Source organism: Chlamydotis macqueenii, chromosome 15 (genome assembly GCF_036417535.1).
Source record: "Chlamydotis macqueenii isolate bChlMac1 chromosome 15, bChlMac1.mat, whole genome shotgun sequence".
Taxonomy (NCBI): Eukaryota; Metazoa; Chordata; class Aves; order Otidiformes; family Otididae; genus Chlamydotis; species Chlamydotis macqueenii.
In genome coordinates, this window is record NC_141570.1 from 1,177,078 (window position 1) to 1,197,099 (window position 20,022).

The 20,022-nt window shown below is 58.3% G+C and overlaps 1 protein-coding gene across 2 annotated transcripts in view; it reads right to left on the minus strand.

Annotated features, from left to right (window-relative positions):
- The window catches only part of PRKCB (protein kinase C beta), a 112,096-nt gene extending 96,321 nt beyond the window's left edge, over positions 1 to 15,775 (minus strand). For both annotated transcript variants that reach the window (XM_086760257.1, XM_086760256.1), the window contains exons 1-2: positions 15,523 to 15,775; positions 15,301 to 15,332 (exon numbers count right to left, since the gene is read on the minus strand). In XM_086760257.1, the coding sequence (XP_086616383.1) occupies positions 15,301 to 15,332; positions 15,523 to 15,692 (202 nt within the window). In that variant the 5' untranslated portion in view covers positions 15,693 to 15,775. The remainder of the gene's footprint in view (positions 1 to 15,300; positions 15,333 to 15,522) is intronic.
- Positions 15,776 to 20,022: the final 4,247 nt, after the last annotated feature.

The window sequence follows — 20,022 nt, forward strand, 5'->3', positions numbered from 1 at the left end:
AACGTGCCATTCAGTTCTTCATTTAAGTCCTTGGGTTTTTTCCAAAGACTGCTCTAAGACCTAAAGGATGAAGAATGAAAGTGAAAACTCAGGTTCCTGAACTGACTCAGCGCCCAACGCCGCAGGGAGCGGGGGCTGCACAGCCCAGCCTCCAGCCACCGCAGCCCCAGGACAGGGTTCGGGAGCTGCCAGGCCACTCGCCGAACAGGAACACGCCGTGCGTCAAAGGAATCCCCGGAGCGCCCGGCCGCCGCGGCGCAGGGCTCTGCTCAGCCTCCCAGTGCACCGGTACCGGCAGGGCGGAGGGAGCACGGTCCCCATCACACCCAGAGGCGCAGAGTGCTGGTGACAAGGGTACATTCTGCTGGTGCGTCCCGTGGTCAAAGCGCTCACGCTGTCCTCCCGCTGGTGCCCTGGGAGCCATCCATGGCAATGCCACTTTTCCTGGCGTCGGTGGCCCTGGGGACCAGTCCGAAGCGCACAAAAGCTGCTCGCGGGGGGACAGGGGTGACCCCTCATCCAGACAAACCAGACCAGGAACGCACCAGTTCTGCAGAGAGACTCTGAAGCGGCTCCTCCAAGGCTACTCCAGTGCTCCTGAACCTCTCCCAGGTCCTGTTCTTCAGCCTTTACGCTAATAATCTCTATTCCTCTGCCAGTGAGAGAAAGTCATTTACAGGAAATTACGATTTCCGTGTCGCTTCAGCATAGGGCTGCTTATGAAACCGCTGCTGGGCCAGGGAGCTCTAAGGTGCACCCAAGGAAGGGACCAACGCCAACAAAACTGTCCTGCCAGGATTTGCCATCTCTGTTCAGTTCACCAGCATCCCCACGAGCCCTGTACTGACTCCCAGTCCCACTCTCAGCCACGGCTGTACGGAGGAGCCCCCGCACCGATGCCCTCACCGCCATCGGTGGGCTGCCCCGCAGACGGGACCCGCTAGCAGCAACAGCCTGGACCAGAAAAACAAAGAAACAGGGACCATTTCTGTTACAGTGGGTTCTGCTTCCCCGGCACAGCCCCCCTTGCCAGGCATTCCCGAGCTTTGGGGAGAGGGCACGGGCACCCCGCGGCCGAGGGGACCAGGGCTGGCAGTTTCCAAAGGATGGGCAGCGTTACAGCAGCGCGGGAGCCAGATGCTTCACGGGAGACAAGCAGCACCCTGAGCTGCTCCCCCAGCTCTCCCACGTTCCAGGGTCACGTACCCACCCCAGAAATTTTAAGAAAAAAAGCGCTAAAAGAAAGTGTTTGACCCTAGCTCTCCAAGATCAGTTTTGGCCTCGTAATAAGTGGGGAGGTGGTAACGGCTCCTTGGGAACGATGGGATACTCCAGCAGCTGGAGGTCACGGTCACGAGAGCGGCCGGCTCAGGGCAGCGCCTGCGGGGCTGCGAAGCGCACGCCTCAGGGCTGGCCAGACCCCCCAGCACTTTCCTTTGCTGTCGTTCCTGACACCAGAAGCTGCAGCACCCCGTACAAGTCAGCAGCGAGCTGACAGCTATTATTTTAGGAGCCTCCATATGGACCCACTGCAGCATCTCGCAGCTCTAATTTAGGGCATGGGCTGACTCGGAGGGGACAGTCGCTTCCCCCGCCAGGTCCCAAGGAGCGTTTCCAGCCCGCTCCAGCAGCGCAGGGCCACGGGAACTCCGGACCCTGCTCACCCCACTGCCCAGGGATGTGTGTCCCAAAAATATGCTTAAGGAATGAGCTTCTTGTGCTGCTGAGGGCCGCGGGGACCATCCCGGGGAGCCTGCTCCAGCGCCTGCACGGGACCACGCTGCGCTTTCGGAGGGAGAAGGTGCTTCTGGCTCCGTTCGCGGTCACACACATCACCCGTGTGGAACGCGGGAAGGGGAAGAGAAAGCGCACTGGCTGTCAGCGCAGGGGACACCTCACAGCACCGCCTCGCCCTGCCGAGCCGCGAGCGACGCAGGCTGGTCCCACTGCCGTGCCAGGGGCACTCGGTTCTGCTCCCGCTGTCACCCACACCAGTCAGCATGTCCACGGGCCCCGTGGGGAGGCTGGCCTCCATCGCCCTGCCCCGGCGCTGCTTTCCACATGGACCATCCACGGCCAGCACCAGCATCCAGCTGGGCCCACCGTGTTTTCCCGAGCGTCCCAGCGCCGGGGCGAGGACGGCGGCGCAGCCTGGCAGCCCTTTGCTTCCCCTTCGGAAGCAGACAGGCCGCGTTATTTTGAACCCTAAGTGCTGACACACCACTGCTTGCTCACATGATTTTCCTCTTGCTTTTTAAAGAAGCATTCTTGTTTCGCTCTGACAGAGTGCAGCAGTGGTAAGTGAGGAACTTGCAGAGCTGCAGAGGCTGAAGCCAAGGCACTCGATTCAGGAACAAGATAAATCGCCGTGCCCCACGGCTAGACAGGGGCCCCCGCTGCCGCTGCGGGGCCGGGGGGACGCAGGGCAGCCTCTCCACCCGCGTCAGAAAGGGCTTGCTGCCTTCAAATCCCCGCGGAAAGGTCCAGAAAGGGTCGAGATGATCAAAATGATGAAGTCACTGGCATACGGAGAATGATGGAGCGGGCTGTGGCCTCCCAACCTGGAGGTGGGACGGGATGGAGGACACCGCAAAGCCTACAGAATCCTCGCTGGCGTCGCCGGGGCGAGGGCCGGCTGTTCCGCCTTTCCCAGGAGCGGAGCTAGAGGGACGTCAAACAGCCAGCGACAGCGAGGACAAAAAGCAAACACGAGACGGCGGTTGGGGGCGGCGGGAGAGCCCAGAGCACCTCGCTCGTGCCAGCCACCCCTGCGGCCCCAGGGTCGGGCGAGCGGCACCCAGCCGCTGAAGCACGCGCTGTACGGTGCACGGCTCACGCGGGTGCAAAAGGCACCCCGCACGGTGTTCCTTTACAAGAATCGCAGCCTTGTCATTTCTGCAATTAGAAAGGGAGTTCTTCTGCCATGATCCAAAATAGCATCTAGTCACAAATTACTAGCTTTCACTCCCCTCATACCTGAGCTCAAACCGAAACTCAAGTGGAAATTTACAGGAGAATGAGAAAGTGAGTCAGCCTGCCCTTCCCAACAGTCATTTATTTCCATCCTCTCGGACTCAGTTAATAGTAACACCAGAGAAATTAAGTAAGTTTCTTCCAAATTTACAAAGCCCAGCACGGGGGAGGAGGTTTTGGAAGGGAACTCTGCCGTGCCGCGGGCTATCGGCAGCACCGGGGTCTGCCATCGGCCAGGGACGCCGCGCCTTGGCTTCTGTCCCTGTCCAGGCTGGGAGGCAGGGAGGGCTTCCCGCTCCACCCCACCGCCCGCGAGACCCCTGCCCCACGGCAGGAGCCTGTTACGTCACAGCGCTCTTATCCCGCTTGTCCTACCCACCAGCTTGGGGAAATGACCAAAACCAGCCTAAAAGACAAGCCTCTTGCCTAGTAATCCGCTATTTGGCCAAACTGAAGCCGGGCGAAGGCAGAAGGAAGGAACTTGGTCTTCCAAAGCGCGGCACGCTGAGGCCAAAACAACCGGCGATTTCCAACGTGCATTTGGGAAGGAACGGGAACTGCTTGCAGCGGAGCCTTAGTCAAAGGAAAGCAATCCTCCAGCGATGCAGACCAGAAGGACCCGTGCAGAAACCTCCCAGCGAGCCGAGGAGGTACTCGCAAGGAAAACTGGCCCCGGGTTCTCCGTAGGCAGCCGAGCAGGGGTCCTGGGGAGAGGCTGCGAGCCCCCCGCCCTGCGCAACGCCCCGGGACACCCCAGCCGCGGCAGCCAGCGCTCCCCTCGACTCTTGGGTAGCACGGACAGAGTCTGGAGCAAGAGCCAGGGCACAGTGATCGGGGTTTTTTCCCTTTTTGCACTGGCAATGCTCTGCGTTGCCTTGTGCAAGCTGAAGACACGGGCAGAAACAAGAGAAGAGTTGTTTCCAGAACGTATTTCCGAGCGCCTTCCTTCCGAGGAGCAGCAGAGCTGGGATTCAGAAACCGTGCTGCAAAGCATCCTACCCCGGCATGCGTCTCCTGAGGATTCAGGTCAACAGAGGGACCAGTGTTGAAGGTGAAAAAGAAAAGATACCCTTTGAGGTATATAATAAGGGAGAATTCAATTCTGCTGCAAGGTGGAGAGACGCAAGCCATTTGTCACGCGGCGTTTGATGACAGCCCTTGCCCACAACCCAGAGGAGCGCTCGCGTCCCTTACGGCGGAGCGAGAGCAGCAGACAAAGGAATTCCAACTCCAAACTGCTTGGCACCAAGACAGCTATTCATGCAGTTTCAGCAAAGGAAGAAATTTGAACCATAGTTTGAAGTTATTTTTGAAAAATTCTCTACGAGGGTTTAGTACTCAACCAAAATGTAAATCACCATCACGGTTTCCTAAGCAAATGAGCCGTTGTTACTTTTTTTCCAGTCCAGCAGCATCTCGCTCTGAAGAACTGACAGCAGCCCTACTGAGCAGCAGCTAATTAAAGCCTTTCCCCCTGCCAAAACCCCAGATTCACTCTCCAAATGACCCAGCACGGGAGACTTCTTCCACCTCAGAAGCCCTAGGAGGCTCTAGGTCAGGAGCTCTGCTCTTGCCGCCGCCACGGCTGCAAATCTGCCGTGTCCCACCCAACAACGTGTCTAGGGTGGAGGGAGGCTGGGCCAACACCCAGCTCCTCTCCCTGCTGCTCCCGGGAGCGCGGGTTCAAAGGCCTCTCCCCAGCCAGCATCCCACCTTCCGCAGCTTCTCCTCCAAGCCCAGTGCAGGTCGCAGACAGAGCCGACACCGCTCCCCGGTGCAGACCTCGCTGCGCTGCGTGCGGACCCAAGGGTGGCCGGTCCCCCACCTTCTCACATCACCTGCGCTCCCCCTCTGACTGGGAGGGGACGCGCTGGTCGAAGGTTTCTGGCACAGAGACATTCCAGCCTCCGAAGAGGACAGCTCGCAGGACGAGCTGTCGGGCGGCGAGCGCGTAGATACGGACGTTCGAGGCAGGGAAACCCCTAGAAGCAAGCTCTGAACTCAGCGCCTCAGCTGCCACCAAGGTCACTTTGTTTTACCCAGGAGAAAAAGCCGCTGCTGTCACAGACCTACAAGCCTGCTTTCCAGAAGAGCCGGGCCCTGAGGCACCACTCCATCAAAGACAAACGAGTAAGACCAATTTGGAAGTTAATGGACTGAGCTATTGGAGACGGGCCTTAGATGCATGATCACACAAATATGAATTCGTTCAGTTTTACGGCCATTCCTGGGGCAGCAACAGCAGAGGTGTCCTGCTCAGCCCTGCTCTCCCCTCGCACGCAGAGATGTCCTCTCCTGGCAGCTCCACCACCCTCAGAAACCCTTTCCACTGACAATCACAGCTGTCGCATGAGACAGCGCTTTGATCAGTCCCCCCAAAAAGCAAGTTATTCCCTCAAACTCTTCAGAAACCAAGCGAACACAGAAAATTTTAGTCTCTCCCTTAAAGGCTGTTTTCCCAAAGCAGCCCATACGGCAACGCAAAGCGAAGCCTGTAACAAAGCTCATTCCCGTCATGAAGACGTGGCAGAGGTTGCTTCATGGCAAAGACTGAGTCAAGCTCTAGGGAGTCTATAAATAATCAGCTGGGGGGATTACGTCAAGCTGAGCATAAATCTTCCAAGGGTCTGGGAAAGGTGGCCATGCATTGACTTATCCCGAGCGACAGCCACTGCTGGGGACAGAGCGGCACCAGCACCGTGACCGAGGCTGAAAGCGACCAGCACTGTGAAGACCCCGCGGCCGCTCCCACCGGCACCTTCTGCTGCTTGGTAGAGGAGATGCTTCTGTTTCAGAGACCAGGGACACCGGCTGCACCATTTTTATCACACAGGCAATCCTTCTCCTCTTGGCTACTCTAGGTTGATGGCAAATTATGGAATATTTCCAAATATTTTTCCTAAACCAAGCTGAAGTATTTAGTGTAACGAATGCAAAGAAAGAAAAAAAAAACTAAACCCAAATTACTCAGTCTCTTGGGGTAGGCACCATACCAACAATCTTGACAATCACTCTGCTTACGAGGCAAGTGTCAACAGTCCCGTCAAGTGAAACCCCGAGAAGTAGCGCTCTCTGAATCAGCCTCTCCCCAAACTCTGCACCGACAAAGGCGGCAGATCTGGAGACATGGTAAATAATGACTTTGCACTGCGTCAGCAGCTAATCCACTCAGTGATGCAAATTAAATTCGTGGGCCACTTCCCCCTCACTCCAGCTTCTCACTGATATTGTAGAACAGCTCCGTACCGGCTCCTGACTTCAGAGCTGTGTCACCGAGCGTCGCATGAAGCCATTCAGGAGCGCCAAGACAACTCCGCTCCTCTTCACAGCCTCCCTTTCTCATTCTTCGGCTATAATTGGAAAGCAGGAAAACGCATTTGTTCATCTGCTAAGGGAGCCAGCTATTAACCACGCTCGCTGTTCAGGCAGCCAGGATAAAGGTATTTAGCTGTTCTCTCCAAAGGTGAGGCCATTACCCTCGCATCATTTTGCGTGGCAACAGGAGACGGGGAGGAATCTACCAGCACCATCCGCCGAAACGCACCAGTGTCACAGCAGGAAGAGGAGGAGGAGTGGCTGAAGGTTGAGATTTAGGCATTACATTTATTTTTTTTTAAGCTTCCCTGCAGCTGACTAAATATCAAATGTAGGAAGACCAGATCAGAACTACAGGAGACTGAAGTTTTGAACTTAATGCCCCAAGTTGCCAGCGTACGCGGCCCCGCCAAATCCACCCGCACTGGCAACCACGCACCCCACTGCAGCCCGGCTGCTCGCAAGACCTCCCTGCAGAGCCACGACTTATGCCTCCATTTCCCCAGCCACCCCAAAAACCATTCACCTGGGGTTCCCCTCCCCCTCTTGCTTGGATCTAGAGAGATTTTCTTGCTCAGGAGATTGCACTGAGAGGTGGGCGCTTTTATCCAAGGAGGAGAGCTGGCCTCAGACTGACTCTCTGGAGAAACACAGATGTAACCTGCTGCAAAAGAGTCAGTTTAAGTGGAGTGGTACTAGAACCAGTCTCGGGTTAGCAAGCCCAGTATCTTGCATTACTGGGGTGATCGACATTGGGTCCTTTGGCAGGCATCGCCTGTCCCGCTAGGATCAGCGGTGAGTACGTTCTGCTTGTCACAATTACACCAGATGCACGGATCTGGCACAAAAGCAGGACCAAAGATGGAAGCAAATGACTTAAACCAGCAAGAAGTAACTCAGAGGCACCAGGTACTCAGCGATCAACGCGCATGGGCTGGGGCAGGAAGGCCCGCGCGCGCGTGCCACCGCGCCCGGCTCCCGGCTGCGCGCGCCGTCCCCGTCAGCCCGCGCGTCCCCCCCGCGCTGCCAGCCGCCAGCGGACACACCGCGCAGGCACGCCGGAGAGGCAGCGAGGGAATGGAGTGCGTCTTCCAAATCCAAACAGCATCCATCAGCCCCTGAGAGCGCAGGCACGGCTGCCGCGCCCAGCTCTGCCCAGCCCTGGACAGCTTCCAGAGCGGCGCTTTGGAAAGGAGAAGAGAAAGCGGCTGGCTTCCAGTAAATAACCTCTTCTCAGGAAGACGACGGCAGGTCCTATGCCAGTTTGCAGGGAGCACTGGGCTGCCGATGACACAGCTGCAGGGGGGCCGTCCTGAAGCGATTTACGCACTGCAGCCCAGCACGCAGCCCCCCGACAGCGCCCGCCGCTGCCAGGAGAGGCCGAGCCACAGAGGCAGCGCGCAGCGGGGCCGTCATCCTTCACGAGGCACATCTCCTTCTACAAGGAACCGGGAGCAGCTGCTGGGAGCAATGGTGAGGGCTGATTTGCTGGATACAGTGGGACCCTGTAAGGACCACTCCTGCTTTCTCCCACGTCGATGAACAGTTAAATAATCCTGAAAAGGAAGGACTGCTGCTTGCAAGTTATCTGTTTAATTAGACAGAATTCAGGTGGCCTACTCATAGGGAGAACATTTTAATTTATTTCATTCTTCCACTGGAGGCTGTTTTAAGAACAGGACAGACAAATCGCTCGCAGCCTGTCCGAAGGTAACCGGAACAGAGCGCACAGCGGTGCCAGCACAAACCAGCCGTGCGCCGTGGAGATGCCGCTCTCCTGGAGGCACAGCCCGGGCCACGCGCCCACCCCAGCTCCCCGGGCACAGGAAGGGTTCGCTCATCCCCGCGGCTCCTCACGGCTGGGAACGCTGCCTTCCCGGGAAGAGCCCCTGCCAGCACAGCTACTTCTGGGAATCACTTCTGCTCAATGCAAAGCATTTGGCTGGGCTGCTAGCGAGCACCACATAACTGGAGCTTTCTTCTCAGCTCCCCCACCCCTCCTGTGGCTTCTATGGAAAAACTGACTTCTCCGCAACGGCTGCTCCAGGCTGGCAGGACAGGGCGAGCCAGGGTCAAGTCTCTCCTGGTGAGATCCCCTCCTCCGCTGGATCAATAGCCCCCGTGATTGGGAATCACCCCCCAACGCTCACCCTGATGCGCAGAAAACCTCCACAGAGGTTTCCACCTGCATCCGCTGGTCAGTCCAGAGGACCACGGCATTTGCTGCACCCATTTTACATCTCCGCTGGTGCAATCCCCGCTCTGTCTCAAAGGACTCCTGGCCAAGGCACAGTGGTCACCAACACCAACTCAGCCCCGGCGGGACCATCCCACAGTGGGGAAGCAGCAGCCCACGGCTGTCCTTTGCCAGGGGAATGTGCATCCCAAGGGACAGCCCTCATTTCCTATTGCTCTCGGGCCCAGACCCCCAGCCCCAGGTCTCTGTTTGGGCCCAGGATTTGAGTGCAATGGCTCGCTCCGGGGAGTCCTTGCAGGGCTCCCGCTCCCAGGAGCGGCTCTGGCCCCAGTAAGAGCTTCTGCTAAAACTCCAAGTACGGGACAACACCAGCTCAGGGGATGAATAAGTCCTCTGCCACACTTTGCTTCCTACAGCATCACTTGAAAAGCCTGGACGGTCCATAGAGCCTCTCGTGCTCTCTCCCCCTTGCCCAGCTCTCAGGGACAGCGCACACATCGCTCATCCGCAGAGCGAAGGGTACGCCCAGCCGGCAACACCCAAACGTGGTAGTGGAAACCCCGGGCTCCAGCCAGGATCACCACACAAGGACTCCAGCTCTTCTGACTTTGTCACCCCTTTCCAAAGGGGTTGCTCTTACCCACCTGCCTTGGGTTGCAGCCCTCGGAAAAACACGAGGAGCGCGCTGCCCAAAAGACCTACAGTTACCCCTCTCCTACAGGGAGCTTGTTACTCACCTCTTCTAAATGGCTCTAACTCACGGACCTTCAGAATAATGATTCATGAAGCCGCGCTAGCGAAATTAATCGCACAGCACTGCAAACGCCCTCCGCCGCTGCTCCGTGCTGTCCTTCATGCTGGAGCCCCACCACACGCACAAGAAGGGGACCAGCCCACGGTCAGACCCCGGCAGGTCCACAGCTCTGCTTGTGCTGATGTATGGCACTAATCCTCTGCACAGCTGGCTTCTGCAGGAAAAATCCACCCAAATGTTCCTCCTGGGCAAAATCCCATCCCACCCACCATTACAAGCGCCCTTTCTCGTTACCACACAGGTTCCATTCAGACCAGGGGACGGCACTGTAACACTCCCCTCCACACCTCATAATGACCTGTTCCAAGCAGTTCTGCTCCGAACCAAATTATGGGCACAGCTAGAAGTTAATTCCTTAGTCACCAGGATCCTGTGACTTTTTTGCTGATAAATCCGAAGGGGGATGGGACGGCGTTGACGAGCGTCTCAAGTGATTTTAGATTTTTGCCTTTTCAAAGGCAGGCAGGAGGAGCTGTGCTTGCTGGCTGGGAGGGCAGCAGCCCACCAGCCAGACTCATGCAACTCCTCTAACTCGAGCTTCTAGATAAAACCCCATCAGTTCACATAATTCACATCAAGTTTTGAGAGAAGATCCAATCCCACCTCCTGTTCCACACCAGGTGTCAAGCCCTCAAGGTCTTGCTCTGCTTCGCAGCCCCAGCATCCTCTGCTGGCGCCGAGACGGGTGAGCATCCGCCCACGACTGGCTGCTGGGACAGGGATGCCCTGCACGCTCTTCCCGCAGCCCCTATGCTGTGGGAATTGGTAGAACCGCACGCAAGCGAGCTAGCGGGCACGCAGCAATGCCTGCGCTGCTTGCCGAGAAGTCTCCTTAGAGACAGCCCAGGCACTAAATTCCTCTGGAAGACTCAATACTGGGAGAACAATCATGGCAGAGGCTGGTATACCGAGGCGGTTTGAGCTCTGCAGTGGAGTTCCAGCCCACGCCCCCAGCTAGACGTGCTGCAAACCCTCCCGCCGCCCCCAAACCCCCCGGGGCTGGCTCCGAGACCCCCTGCTCGGCTTCCTGCTGCCGACAGCGGCCAGCGAGCGATACTCCGGGAAGGAAGCAGACCACCTCGTTATCAAAGATCACATTCGAATGGCAGCTATCTCAGGAGATAAGAAAGAAAAACCTACCACGCTAACTGCAAACGGGGAGGGAAAAGAGAAACCACTTCCACTGAGAAACTCAAATAAACCCTGTAAGGAGACACGAACGGGGCTTGACATATCAAGTGATCCCCGCTGAATCTGATAGCCAGCCACCCCGCACTGCAAGAGGTCTCTGCAAGCCCAGATCTCCTTCCAGAGCAGATCTCCTTCCAGAGCAGATCTCCTTCCCCAGCCGCAGGCGCCGGGGAAGCCTGCTCAGCCCGCGCCCTGCACAGCCAGGCCTTGAAGGAGACCCGGCCCTTCGACCAGAAAGCGAAGGGGCACATCTTCCTTCCCATTTTCCCCCATCGACTCTGTTTTCATTCGCAGTTCTGCAGAACCACAGACCATCTGGTGCAGCGCGGGGGACCAAGCCGACTTCCCCTTTCTATTTCTACCTGCTCCGCGGCGCAGCCCGCGCGGCCGGAGAACCGGGCGCCCGCCGCCCCACGGCTGCGGTGTCCAGGTCCGCGCTACCGCCGCACGGCACACACAAACCCTCCGACACGATGCTTCCAGTTTCTGCAGCATTATATAATTAGCATCATTTGTGTTGCAAAAGTAATTGCAGTAACATTTTTAATTAGTCTATTTGAACACTAACATTTCTCCAGCGTGCATAATGTGTTGACACGAAATTACTGGGTTTGAGGCAACTCTGAATGATTGGAGTTTGTTTTGCTTTTGTTTCTCACTGGCTTAACACAGTCAACAAAGGCGTGCGCTGGGTGCTGGCGCGAAGCTAATGGCGACAAACCCAAAGGCGTCGCAGCGGCAGGAGCCGCAGTTAAGACCAGAGCTGTTATGGGTTTCACTTCCGTCTGGAGGGCAGCGAAGAGGTGGGGGAAGGAAGGGTGGGTTTTGAAGGCAGATAGCAAGAGAAAAATACTTGCTTGAAAGGTAAGGCCTGTCTGACATTTTCCAGCCGCTTCGTTTCGGTGTCAAAGGCTGAATTGTGAAAAGACAAAATAAAACGAGAGCACGGGATCTGGAGGACAGGGAGAAGAAAACCTGGAAGAAGGAATTATATTTGGTATGAGGTTGGAGAGAGATTAAATCTGAAGAGTATCTTTGCTAACTGAGTCATAACCGGGGATAAGAAGTAAACATGTTCCCCAGAAAAGTTACTGCATGAGATCTAAGCATCCATTACTAAATGATGTCTTTTTTTTTTCTCCCTTCTCCTCCTAAGGAACCAAGATTCCTCTTTCCAAGATCTTTTCTACTTTGTACACATGAAAGCAGTAGCAGATGCAGGTTATTTTTTGCTCCTAAGTGAGAATCATGTTACAGGGCTCTTCACCTTGGTACAAGCACCTCTTCCCAAATTGCCAAGGTGGGAGCCCAGCCCAGCCGCTGCACTGGCAACTCCGGGTACAAGAAACCCAGCTCTTGGCGAGGTGCCCCACTCACAAAACCTCCGAACATGCCCTGATCTGCAACCCAAGAGCTGCTTGGACAACTGGAGAAAGACACCCCACGGATGGCAAGGGGGGAACACGAGCAGGAAAGATGAAGAGAAAGCTGCCAGTTCCCAGAAGCAGCACATTCTAAGAAGAAAACCAAGAAATTCACTCTTGCCAGCTTTCAAACCAGTTCCCTTTCCTTTACCATCCTCAAAGCACTTCTTAAGTGAGGAGAAGCAAGCCAGTAAAGCCGTCAGCTGTAACTCAGCCGCACGCCGTTCCTTCTCCAAGACAGCCTGTGGGTAATGAGATGCTGCTCTCCCTCCTCCTCTATTCCCTGGTAACGGTATCGGACAGCTGGATCTCAAAACGCGGGAAGGGGAGAACACCTACACCCCTTTGTTATTTATGAGTTCACGCAGAGCTCACGTACCTCCCAGCTACACCAGGTCGCTACAAGGGAGCCAGAAGCCCCTCTGTACACAGAGCCAGCACACGTCGAGATTCCCCCAGGAATCACTGGTCTGCCTGGCAGCTCCAGGCACAGCCACGGCACTTTGGTCTTCCAACACCCACAACACATCGATATTTCTCCTTAACCACCCAGAAGGTTGAGGAGGAACAACCCGCAGAGGTGCTGTTGGCTCGAAGGCAGGCCCTAGCCCAGGAAGCCTCACCGTGCACAGAAGGGTAAGCAGGAGATCGTACACAAGGATAAGAAGCAGATTAGCAAGCAATTAAGTGGCATTTGTGGTATCCATTAGTATTTCAAGCTACAAAGAGTCAGTTTCTGCTAACTTCCTGCCAAAAGTCACAAGTAATGAGCTAATTAACAATCTAATTATTGCAAATGCCCTAGAAAGAAATCAGGGCACAGGTGAAAACCTACTTAAAGCAAGCACAGCAATGGGAAACAGCTCAGAAACGAGACGGGCATGTGCCCTAGCGACATTTCCAGCCATCCCCACCAAACAGCAGGGTAAAATAGCCAGGGAAGTCGTTAAAATTAAATTAAAGCTGCATTCGATAAAGGGAGAGTTAATCACTGCAAGGAAAGCTCACTGTAGAGCTGAAGAGAGAACCCCTCACCCAAAGCTCCCCCGCAGGTTTTCCCTTCCTCACAGACTCATTTACCCAGTTGGACAGCAGCTGCAGCGCAGCGTGTGGGGCACAAACCCAAGGTCTCGCGCTTCACGCCAACGGGAGCGGCACCCGGCACGCCGTGGGGATGGGAGCCCTGGCATCCCGAGTTCTCCTTCCCGGGGCAGCCGTGATTTCAAAGCAGACGGCAGGCGGTAACAACTTCCAGCTCGTGCTTGACTTCCCAACCCGGACGCGTCCCGCGCGGCGGCACAGCGTGCCTTCCATGGTGGGGCACCAACTGCACCGTGCTTTCGCTGTCACGAGGATCACGCCCACGCACTGCCTCACTAGTGGGAGCGCTTTCACCCAGCGACCTCGGAACCTCGCAGAAGGGGATGTATGTGAAAATCCACAGATGACTGATTTGGGGAAGGTATTTGGGGTAAAGATCGGTCTGTTCTACATAGCACAGTCTGCAGTTTCTTATTGCAATACAGCGACGCGGTTTTCACGTCTGTAACGGCAGAATAACCTGGAAAGTGGTTTCTTAAGGCAGAAAGGTGTTACAGACCAGTCACGTACCTTTGGAGATGCCACTGAGCACAGTGTGCTACTGGGAACGCTGCTGGAGCCGCTGCAGCCTCCCAGGGGCTCCTGCTCCGCGGCCCGCGGGACGGGGCTGCACTGCCTAACCCCCACAAGCTGGTGGAGGGGCTCCCCATCTGCAGGCCAGCTGCTGTGCGGTAGCAGGTCTGAGACCAGCAAGACCCACTTACTGACCCTCCCACTGAAGACTGGTTTAACACCAGGTAAAAACACTTAAGGATAAGCCTTGAAGCAGGTGCGTGGTTACAGGTGTGGGCGATAGCTCCTAACAGAGCCACACAGACCCGAAAGGGCTCAGGTTATCCCATACTGAATGCTCTGGGTGGGACTGAGCAAAGCACTAGAAATGATACAGGAAAACCCCAGCCCCACCAGCACCCGGTCCCCACTAGCTTTTCTAGCACACTTCAGATCTCAGGGGCGTTGTGTTCGCACAAATATGCCCAGCATGACACTGCCTGCACCGTAAGGGAAGCCAGGGAATTAACGGCGGGGTGAACCCGGGAAGGCCCACAGCAAGAGAGACGAGCTGCACAAACCCCGAGTAACGCAACTTAACGGCCCAGGTGTGAAACCCCAGGTACCGGGGAGCTGCGACCTTGAGTCACACTACTAGGACACATTTCAGTCTCCACACCCGCTTTCCTCCACTTGCCAACGCCAGCCGGGCCCTCAGGCAGGGGGGGTTTGGGAGGCGGCAGGGCGATGCTTTTGCTCCCCTGACGTTATACTCCCGAGGCAAGCGTTTGGGATGAGTAGCAGTGCCACGCAGACTGGGCTAGACTGGCACCGCTTGGCCGAGCATCCGCAGGGATGCTCCCGAGAGCGCCCAAGCCAAAGCCCTCCCACCCCAGCTGGCGGAGCTGCCGCCCGAGCCCAGGACCCCCCACAGCACCTCGAGTGCAGGTTCTGCACCACGCCACGACCCGGGGGGCTGCCTTCCGCTTCGGATACAGCGGAGGCTGCCAAGACGAGCTCCCGGTGAGCTTTCGGAGCTATACCGCTGTTTTATTCTCATGCAAAATACCTCAGCTTGGGGTTCAGCCACCAGCCAAAATAAAACTCTGCCCAAAATATTTGTAAGGGCAAAATTTCGCTGCAAGCAGCAGCGCGGTCCCAGCGCCCAGCCCAGGCCCTGAGCTCACGCAGGTGTGACCCACGCCACGGCACAGGGACCAGCCAGGCGCCCCGCAGCGCACAGCCCGTGGCCAAAGGGGCACCCAGCAGCCAGAAAAAGCCCAGTTTATTCCTCCCGTCTCCCCGAGGGGACACGGTGAACCCCTGAAGAGCCCCTCCAGAATCCCAGCGTCACCAGAACAAAGAACCCCGGCCATGGGGGCCCGGGAGCTACCGCAGCGTATTTTGTTGTGCAGCCTCCTTTTTCCCCAGCAACACAACGGAGCCATTCAAGTTCCCGCAGAGCGCGCAGCTCCAGCGCCCGACCGCCCGCCTGCCGTTAAAACCCACGTTTGCCTGTTAAGGACGCTGAAAACGATGAACTTCCCTCTGCTTTTTTTTTTGGGGGGGTGGGGAGGAGGATTCAGCTAAAGTCTTGGCGCTTATCTCCGGTAACGAAACCCGACCGGCTTTTTTAAAAGCCCCGACCGGTTGCTCGGTTAATTAACAAAAATGACGAAGCCGCTTCCCCCGCCTGGGCTCGGCGATGCTCCGCGGGCGGGGCCGCTCCTGGGGCCGGGTCACGGTGCCTGCTCCCCCCACACCCCAAACCCCCCCAGGACCCCGGCACTCACCTTGACACTGGAAGCCCTGCTTGCCGAAGCCCCTGCGGAGAGAGAGGCGGCGTGAGACACCGGTACCGGCACCGCAACGACCCTGCCCGGTGCGGGAAAGGGGCGGGGGGCGCGGGGAGAGGGGGCTCGGGGCAGCTGAGGGGAGCCGGGGGAGAGCCCGCGGGGGAGCCCCGCCGGGCCGGGGGTCCCGGAGCGGGTGGGGGGGTCCCGGAGGTCTCTCACCAGATGAAGTCGGTGCAGTGGCTGCAGAAGGTGGGCTGCTTGAAGAACCGCGCCGTGAACTTGTGGTTCTTCACCTCGTGTACGTTCTTCTGCCGCAGGGCACCCTTACGGGCGAAGCGCACCGGGCCCTCCTCGCCCTCGGGGCCCGGAGCCGCCGGCGGCTCGGCCATGCTCCGCGCGGGCCGCCGGCTCGGCCTGGCTCGGCTCGGTCCGGCTCGGCTCGGCGCGGCGCGGTCCGCCCGCTGCAGCTGGGGCCGGGGCTGGGCTGCGCGCGGCACCTCTGGCTGCAGCTGGCGGGAGGCACCGACACACACCCGGCGCGGCCCCGCCCCCTCATCTACATAACGCTTCCGCCCCGCCCCTCATCTGCATAGCAAGCCCCGCCTCTCCCGCCGCTGCCTGGCCTGACCAAGCCCCGCCCTCCGCCGCGCCGCTCGGCTCTAGCCCCGCCCCTCTGCTTTGCATCCTGATTTGCATAGCGGTGGGCGGTGCCTGGAGAGGCTCCGCCCACGAGTGTCATTTGCATAGCGCACCTGCGGGGAATCAGAGGACCGCGGGCGGGTTTGGGTGGGGGGGCACCCACCAGCTGGGTGCCCTCCGGGCAGCCTGGGCCGGTGCCCACCACCCTCAGCGGAAAAAAGTCCTTCCTTAAATCCGGTCTGGATCTGCCTCCTTCTTGCTCAAAACCGTCACCCCTCGTCTGTCCCCGCACCGGTGCAGCCCCGGGGTCGCAGGGGGACCCCGCCGCTGGCCCACGAGAGCATGGGGGTCACGGGAAACTGGCAGCGGCGTGGGCAGCGGTCCCCGTGCCAGCGCCGTGGGGAGTGCAGGGGCATGAGCAGGAGTCGGGGGGCTGAACAAGTGGTGGCGATGATAACGGCAATAACGACGGTAATAATAGCAGTAAAAAAAAAATGCCTGGCCCGGGAGCCGAGGCAACGAAAACTCCAATCACAAACCGTAACTGAAACACAACAATGGAAATATTTCCACAAACAGCAAGCCTTCCTAAATTCCCGTCCCTGGGATTTAATTCTGGCTCTGCAGCCGTGTGACAGCGACCGTCCCCGCCCCGCGGCGAGCCGGCCCTCCGTCCCACCGGCTCTTTCTCCGAGGAGCGCTCCTCCGGCTCCGAGGAATTAAACGCCCAGGAGCCGTACCAGAAATGGGCCCGGAGCTGCCATTACGCGCAGCTCCGAAGGGTTCATTACAATAATAAAACCTAATGGATCCGCCCTGCCGATGCCTTTCCACAGCCCGGCCGGCCGCTGACCCCCAGCGCCGCCTGATTTTAACGCCAAGAAGGAGAAACGAGCCGCAGGGACCCCTCCTCGCGGCAGGGGAACGGAGGGGGAGCAGCTCGAGGAGCGAGAGTCGTGATGGCAGTAATAACGGGTCATTTGGGTCCTTTCCCGCCTGCTTTGGCGAGGGAAAGGGGAGCGTTACCCGAGGCGCGTGCTGCACTCAGCGCGCAGCCGTGCTGCGCTGAGTTATTCTCCTCTTAATGGCAAACGCTGGGCTTTGCCTGCCGCTCCTCCGCTGCTCTTTTCCCACACGTACCCGTTTTCCAAAGGCAGCCCGCACCCCTGCTGCGTACGGAACCCAGCCGCAGCAGCAACCGCTGAGAGCACGTCTTTAATTTCCCCTGTCAGTAGTGATAATCCTGTTAATATTCACGCGCAAGCTTTTTCCACTCTGCTGGGCTGAGGAGTACAAAAGCCAGGTACAGGTCCTGCTCTCCGGAGGTCGCTTTCTTTTTTCCTTATTTTACCATTTTTGCAGGATTTTCAAGACCGTGCTAATTTTCACGGGAGGTGAAGTGAAAATCCAGATCCCCTCCACATTTGAAACGCCGGGCTGAGCATCCTGGCAGCTCCTTCCCCTGAGGAAATGGTTGTACCGGTTAACGCGAGCGGAGTCCCCGCAGGTGTGGGGAGAGGACGAGCACGCCAACGGCTCGGGGCCGGCGCTCTCCGGGGAGCGCAGCACGCAGGGCAGAGGGGAAATGCGCCCGGTTCGGCCCTGTTGCCGCCATCGTGCGGGTTCTCCATGGCGTTCTCCCCTCCGCGGGCTCCTGCCGTCGGACGGCCCAGGGCACCGAACCGGGGCGATACGGGCGGATGGGCTCTCCTTTCCTTCTGGCAGTGCCACGGTGGAGGCCGCGCTGTGAAACCCAGGCACGTTCCGCCCATGGGCTCCGTGGCCTCCCCTCAGCCACCCGGATGTCCCATCCCGAGGAAGGGACCTCATCCTCCCACCAGGCACCCGAGGAGCTGCTTCATGGACGGGAAGGCGCCCAGTGCGCTGCAGGGCTGCTGCTCGCTGTCGGAAATGCGCGAGCGGAGAGCCTGGCGTGAGGCTGCGGGGTCGGGGTTGCAGGAGGTGAGTAACGCAAGCCCTTTCCAACAAAACCCCCGAACCACAACGTGGAGATCGCAGGAGCTGGGGTCAGAAACCCGCTGGAATCGCACAACCCAGGGCGTTGCGCCAAGGCAGGTGCCCGCGGTGCCGGCCGGCTCCGCTCTGCACCGGGGTGGGGAGAGCCAGCCCCGAAGTCTGGCAAAGAGGCAGAATCCCAGAAGACAAGGTGAATTCTTCCCGTTTCCTCAGCAAGCTCTGCCTCCACACACACACGAGCTGCTGCGGATGGGATGCGTGCAGGAGCTGCCGTCCCGCAGCAGCGGCTCGCGTGGGAGCGCAGGCGAGCTCACAGCTAGCGCGCTGCAGCCTCCAGCCTTGCGTTGATGTAGGGATGCTGCTCCCTTGGTGCCTGGCTTCCTCTAAAGAATCCAAAGAAGCTGAAAAACAGATTTTTCTCTTTTTTTTTTTCCCAGCATTTGTTTCTTAGGGACCGAAATCCGCCACAGGAAGCAGGTGGAGGAAGAGTCAATCTCTAATGAAATATAAAGGTGTCTCGGCAGCGCTCAGCGGCCTCTACCTCCATCGGCGGATGCCATCTCGTCCCCGCAGCGTGCCGGGAGGGCCAAGGCAGGGGACCCAGGAGCGGGGACAGGGGACACGAAAGCAGGGACCTGGGCGCAGCCAAGCAGCGGTCACTCCGCGAGCAGCGGGTCCCAGCCCTGCATCTCCCCGTGCCCCCTTGCAGCTCTGCGCGGCTGGTGTGAAGCTTTCTGAGGGCCGGAGCAGGAGCAGCAGGCTGGATGCGGGCTGGGGGAGTCCTGGGAGGGGTCACCCAGGGCTTGGGGTGCGAGCCCTGGTCCCACCAAACCTTGGACAAGCTCCTTGCTGCTCAGCTGGAGGTGTTACCTGGAGGGGTGAAGGGCAGAGCGGGTGACGGGCAGGCGACATCAGCTGGGCTGATTTTTCCCTTTCTGCTTTCACGGTTTTTGCGTGTTTCACATCCTCCATGCAGAGAGGACGGGGCGAGGCGGAGAGAAGCTGCGTTCCTGTAAGGAGAGACCCAGACACCCACCCACCACGGGGAAGAGCATCCTTTGCAGCCTGCGCTGCCTGAAGACAAAGCAGCCCGGACGCTGGCACCTGGGAATTGCACCAGCCCTCAGGAGCGGCCGGCAACGGGGAGAGCCGACGGGGCACGGCCGGGCGGCGATGCTCGGCTGGAACAGCCACCGCTCCCATCAGAGCTCGTGCCCTGCTCCCCAACTCCTGGCCGGAGTGTGCTGCTCTGCCCGGGACTCGGGGGCACTCCAGAGCAAGCCGGGACGCGAGGACGGGCTGGGGGTGCAGCTCCCAGCGGGGAGCTGCTGGGCTGTGAGGGGCAGTGGGGCAGAGAGAAGGAAGCCGTTTCCCAGCTCAGCGTGCGGATTTGCAGCGCCCGGTGTTCAGGGCCTGTCTTCCCAAGTATCGGTTGCGCGTGACGGAGCCGTGCTTTCCTGGAGACGGCTGAACACCTGCCTGCCGATGGGAAATAAGGAATGAATTCTTTATTTTGCTTCACTTGCATACATGGCTGTTGCTTTATCTTTTAAACTGTCTTTATCTCAACCCACGAGTTTTCTCACTTTTACTCTTCCGATTCTCTCCCCCATCCCACTGGTGGGGAGTGAGCGAGCAGCTGCGTGGGGCTTAGTTGCCGACTGGGGTGAAACCACGATGCAGGCTCACCGACGTTTCTTCCATCTCTCCTCAAGGCAAAGCAGCCGCAGATGAATGAGACAAGGAGCCTGCGCCTCTCGCTGCCCCGCAGCCATGCACCTTCCGCTCGCTCCGGCAAGGGGCACAGGCACCAAATCTGCCAAAAAGCTGCGGGAACCGAGTGCTCCAAACCCGCGCGCGTGGAAAGCGCGGCCGCACATCGGGTGCTCGCGTGGTTCAGCACATTGCAAACATGGTTGGGCTATTTAAATATTTCATATTCCTGTCTGCTGGCTTTCAGGGACAACAAATTAATTCTGTTTCATGTACCCAGAAATGGCCCGCAGCAAACCGCCTTCCTGCACCGCTGCTTAAACGAAGTCAGTGGTAAAATCCTCGGGGGTTTGCTGCTTGTTTCCAAAACTGTTTGATCAATAAGCGCTT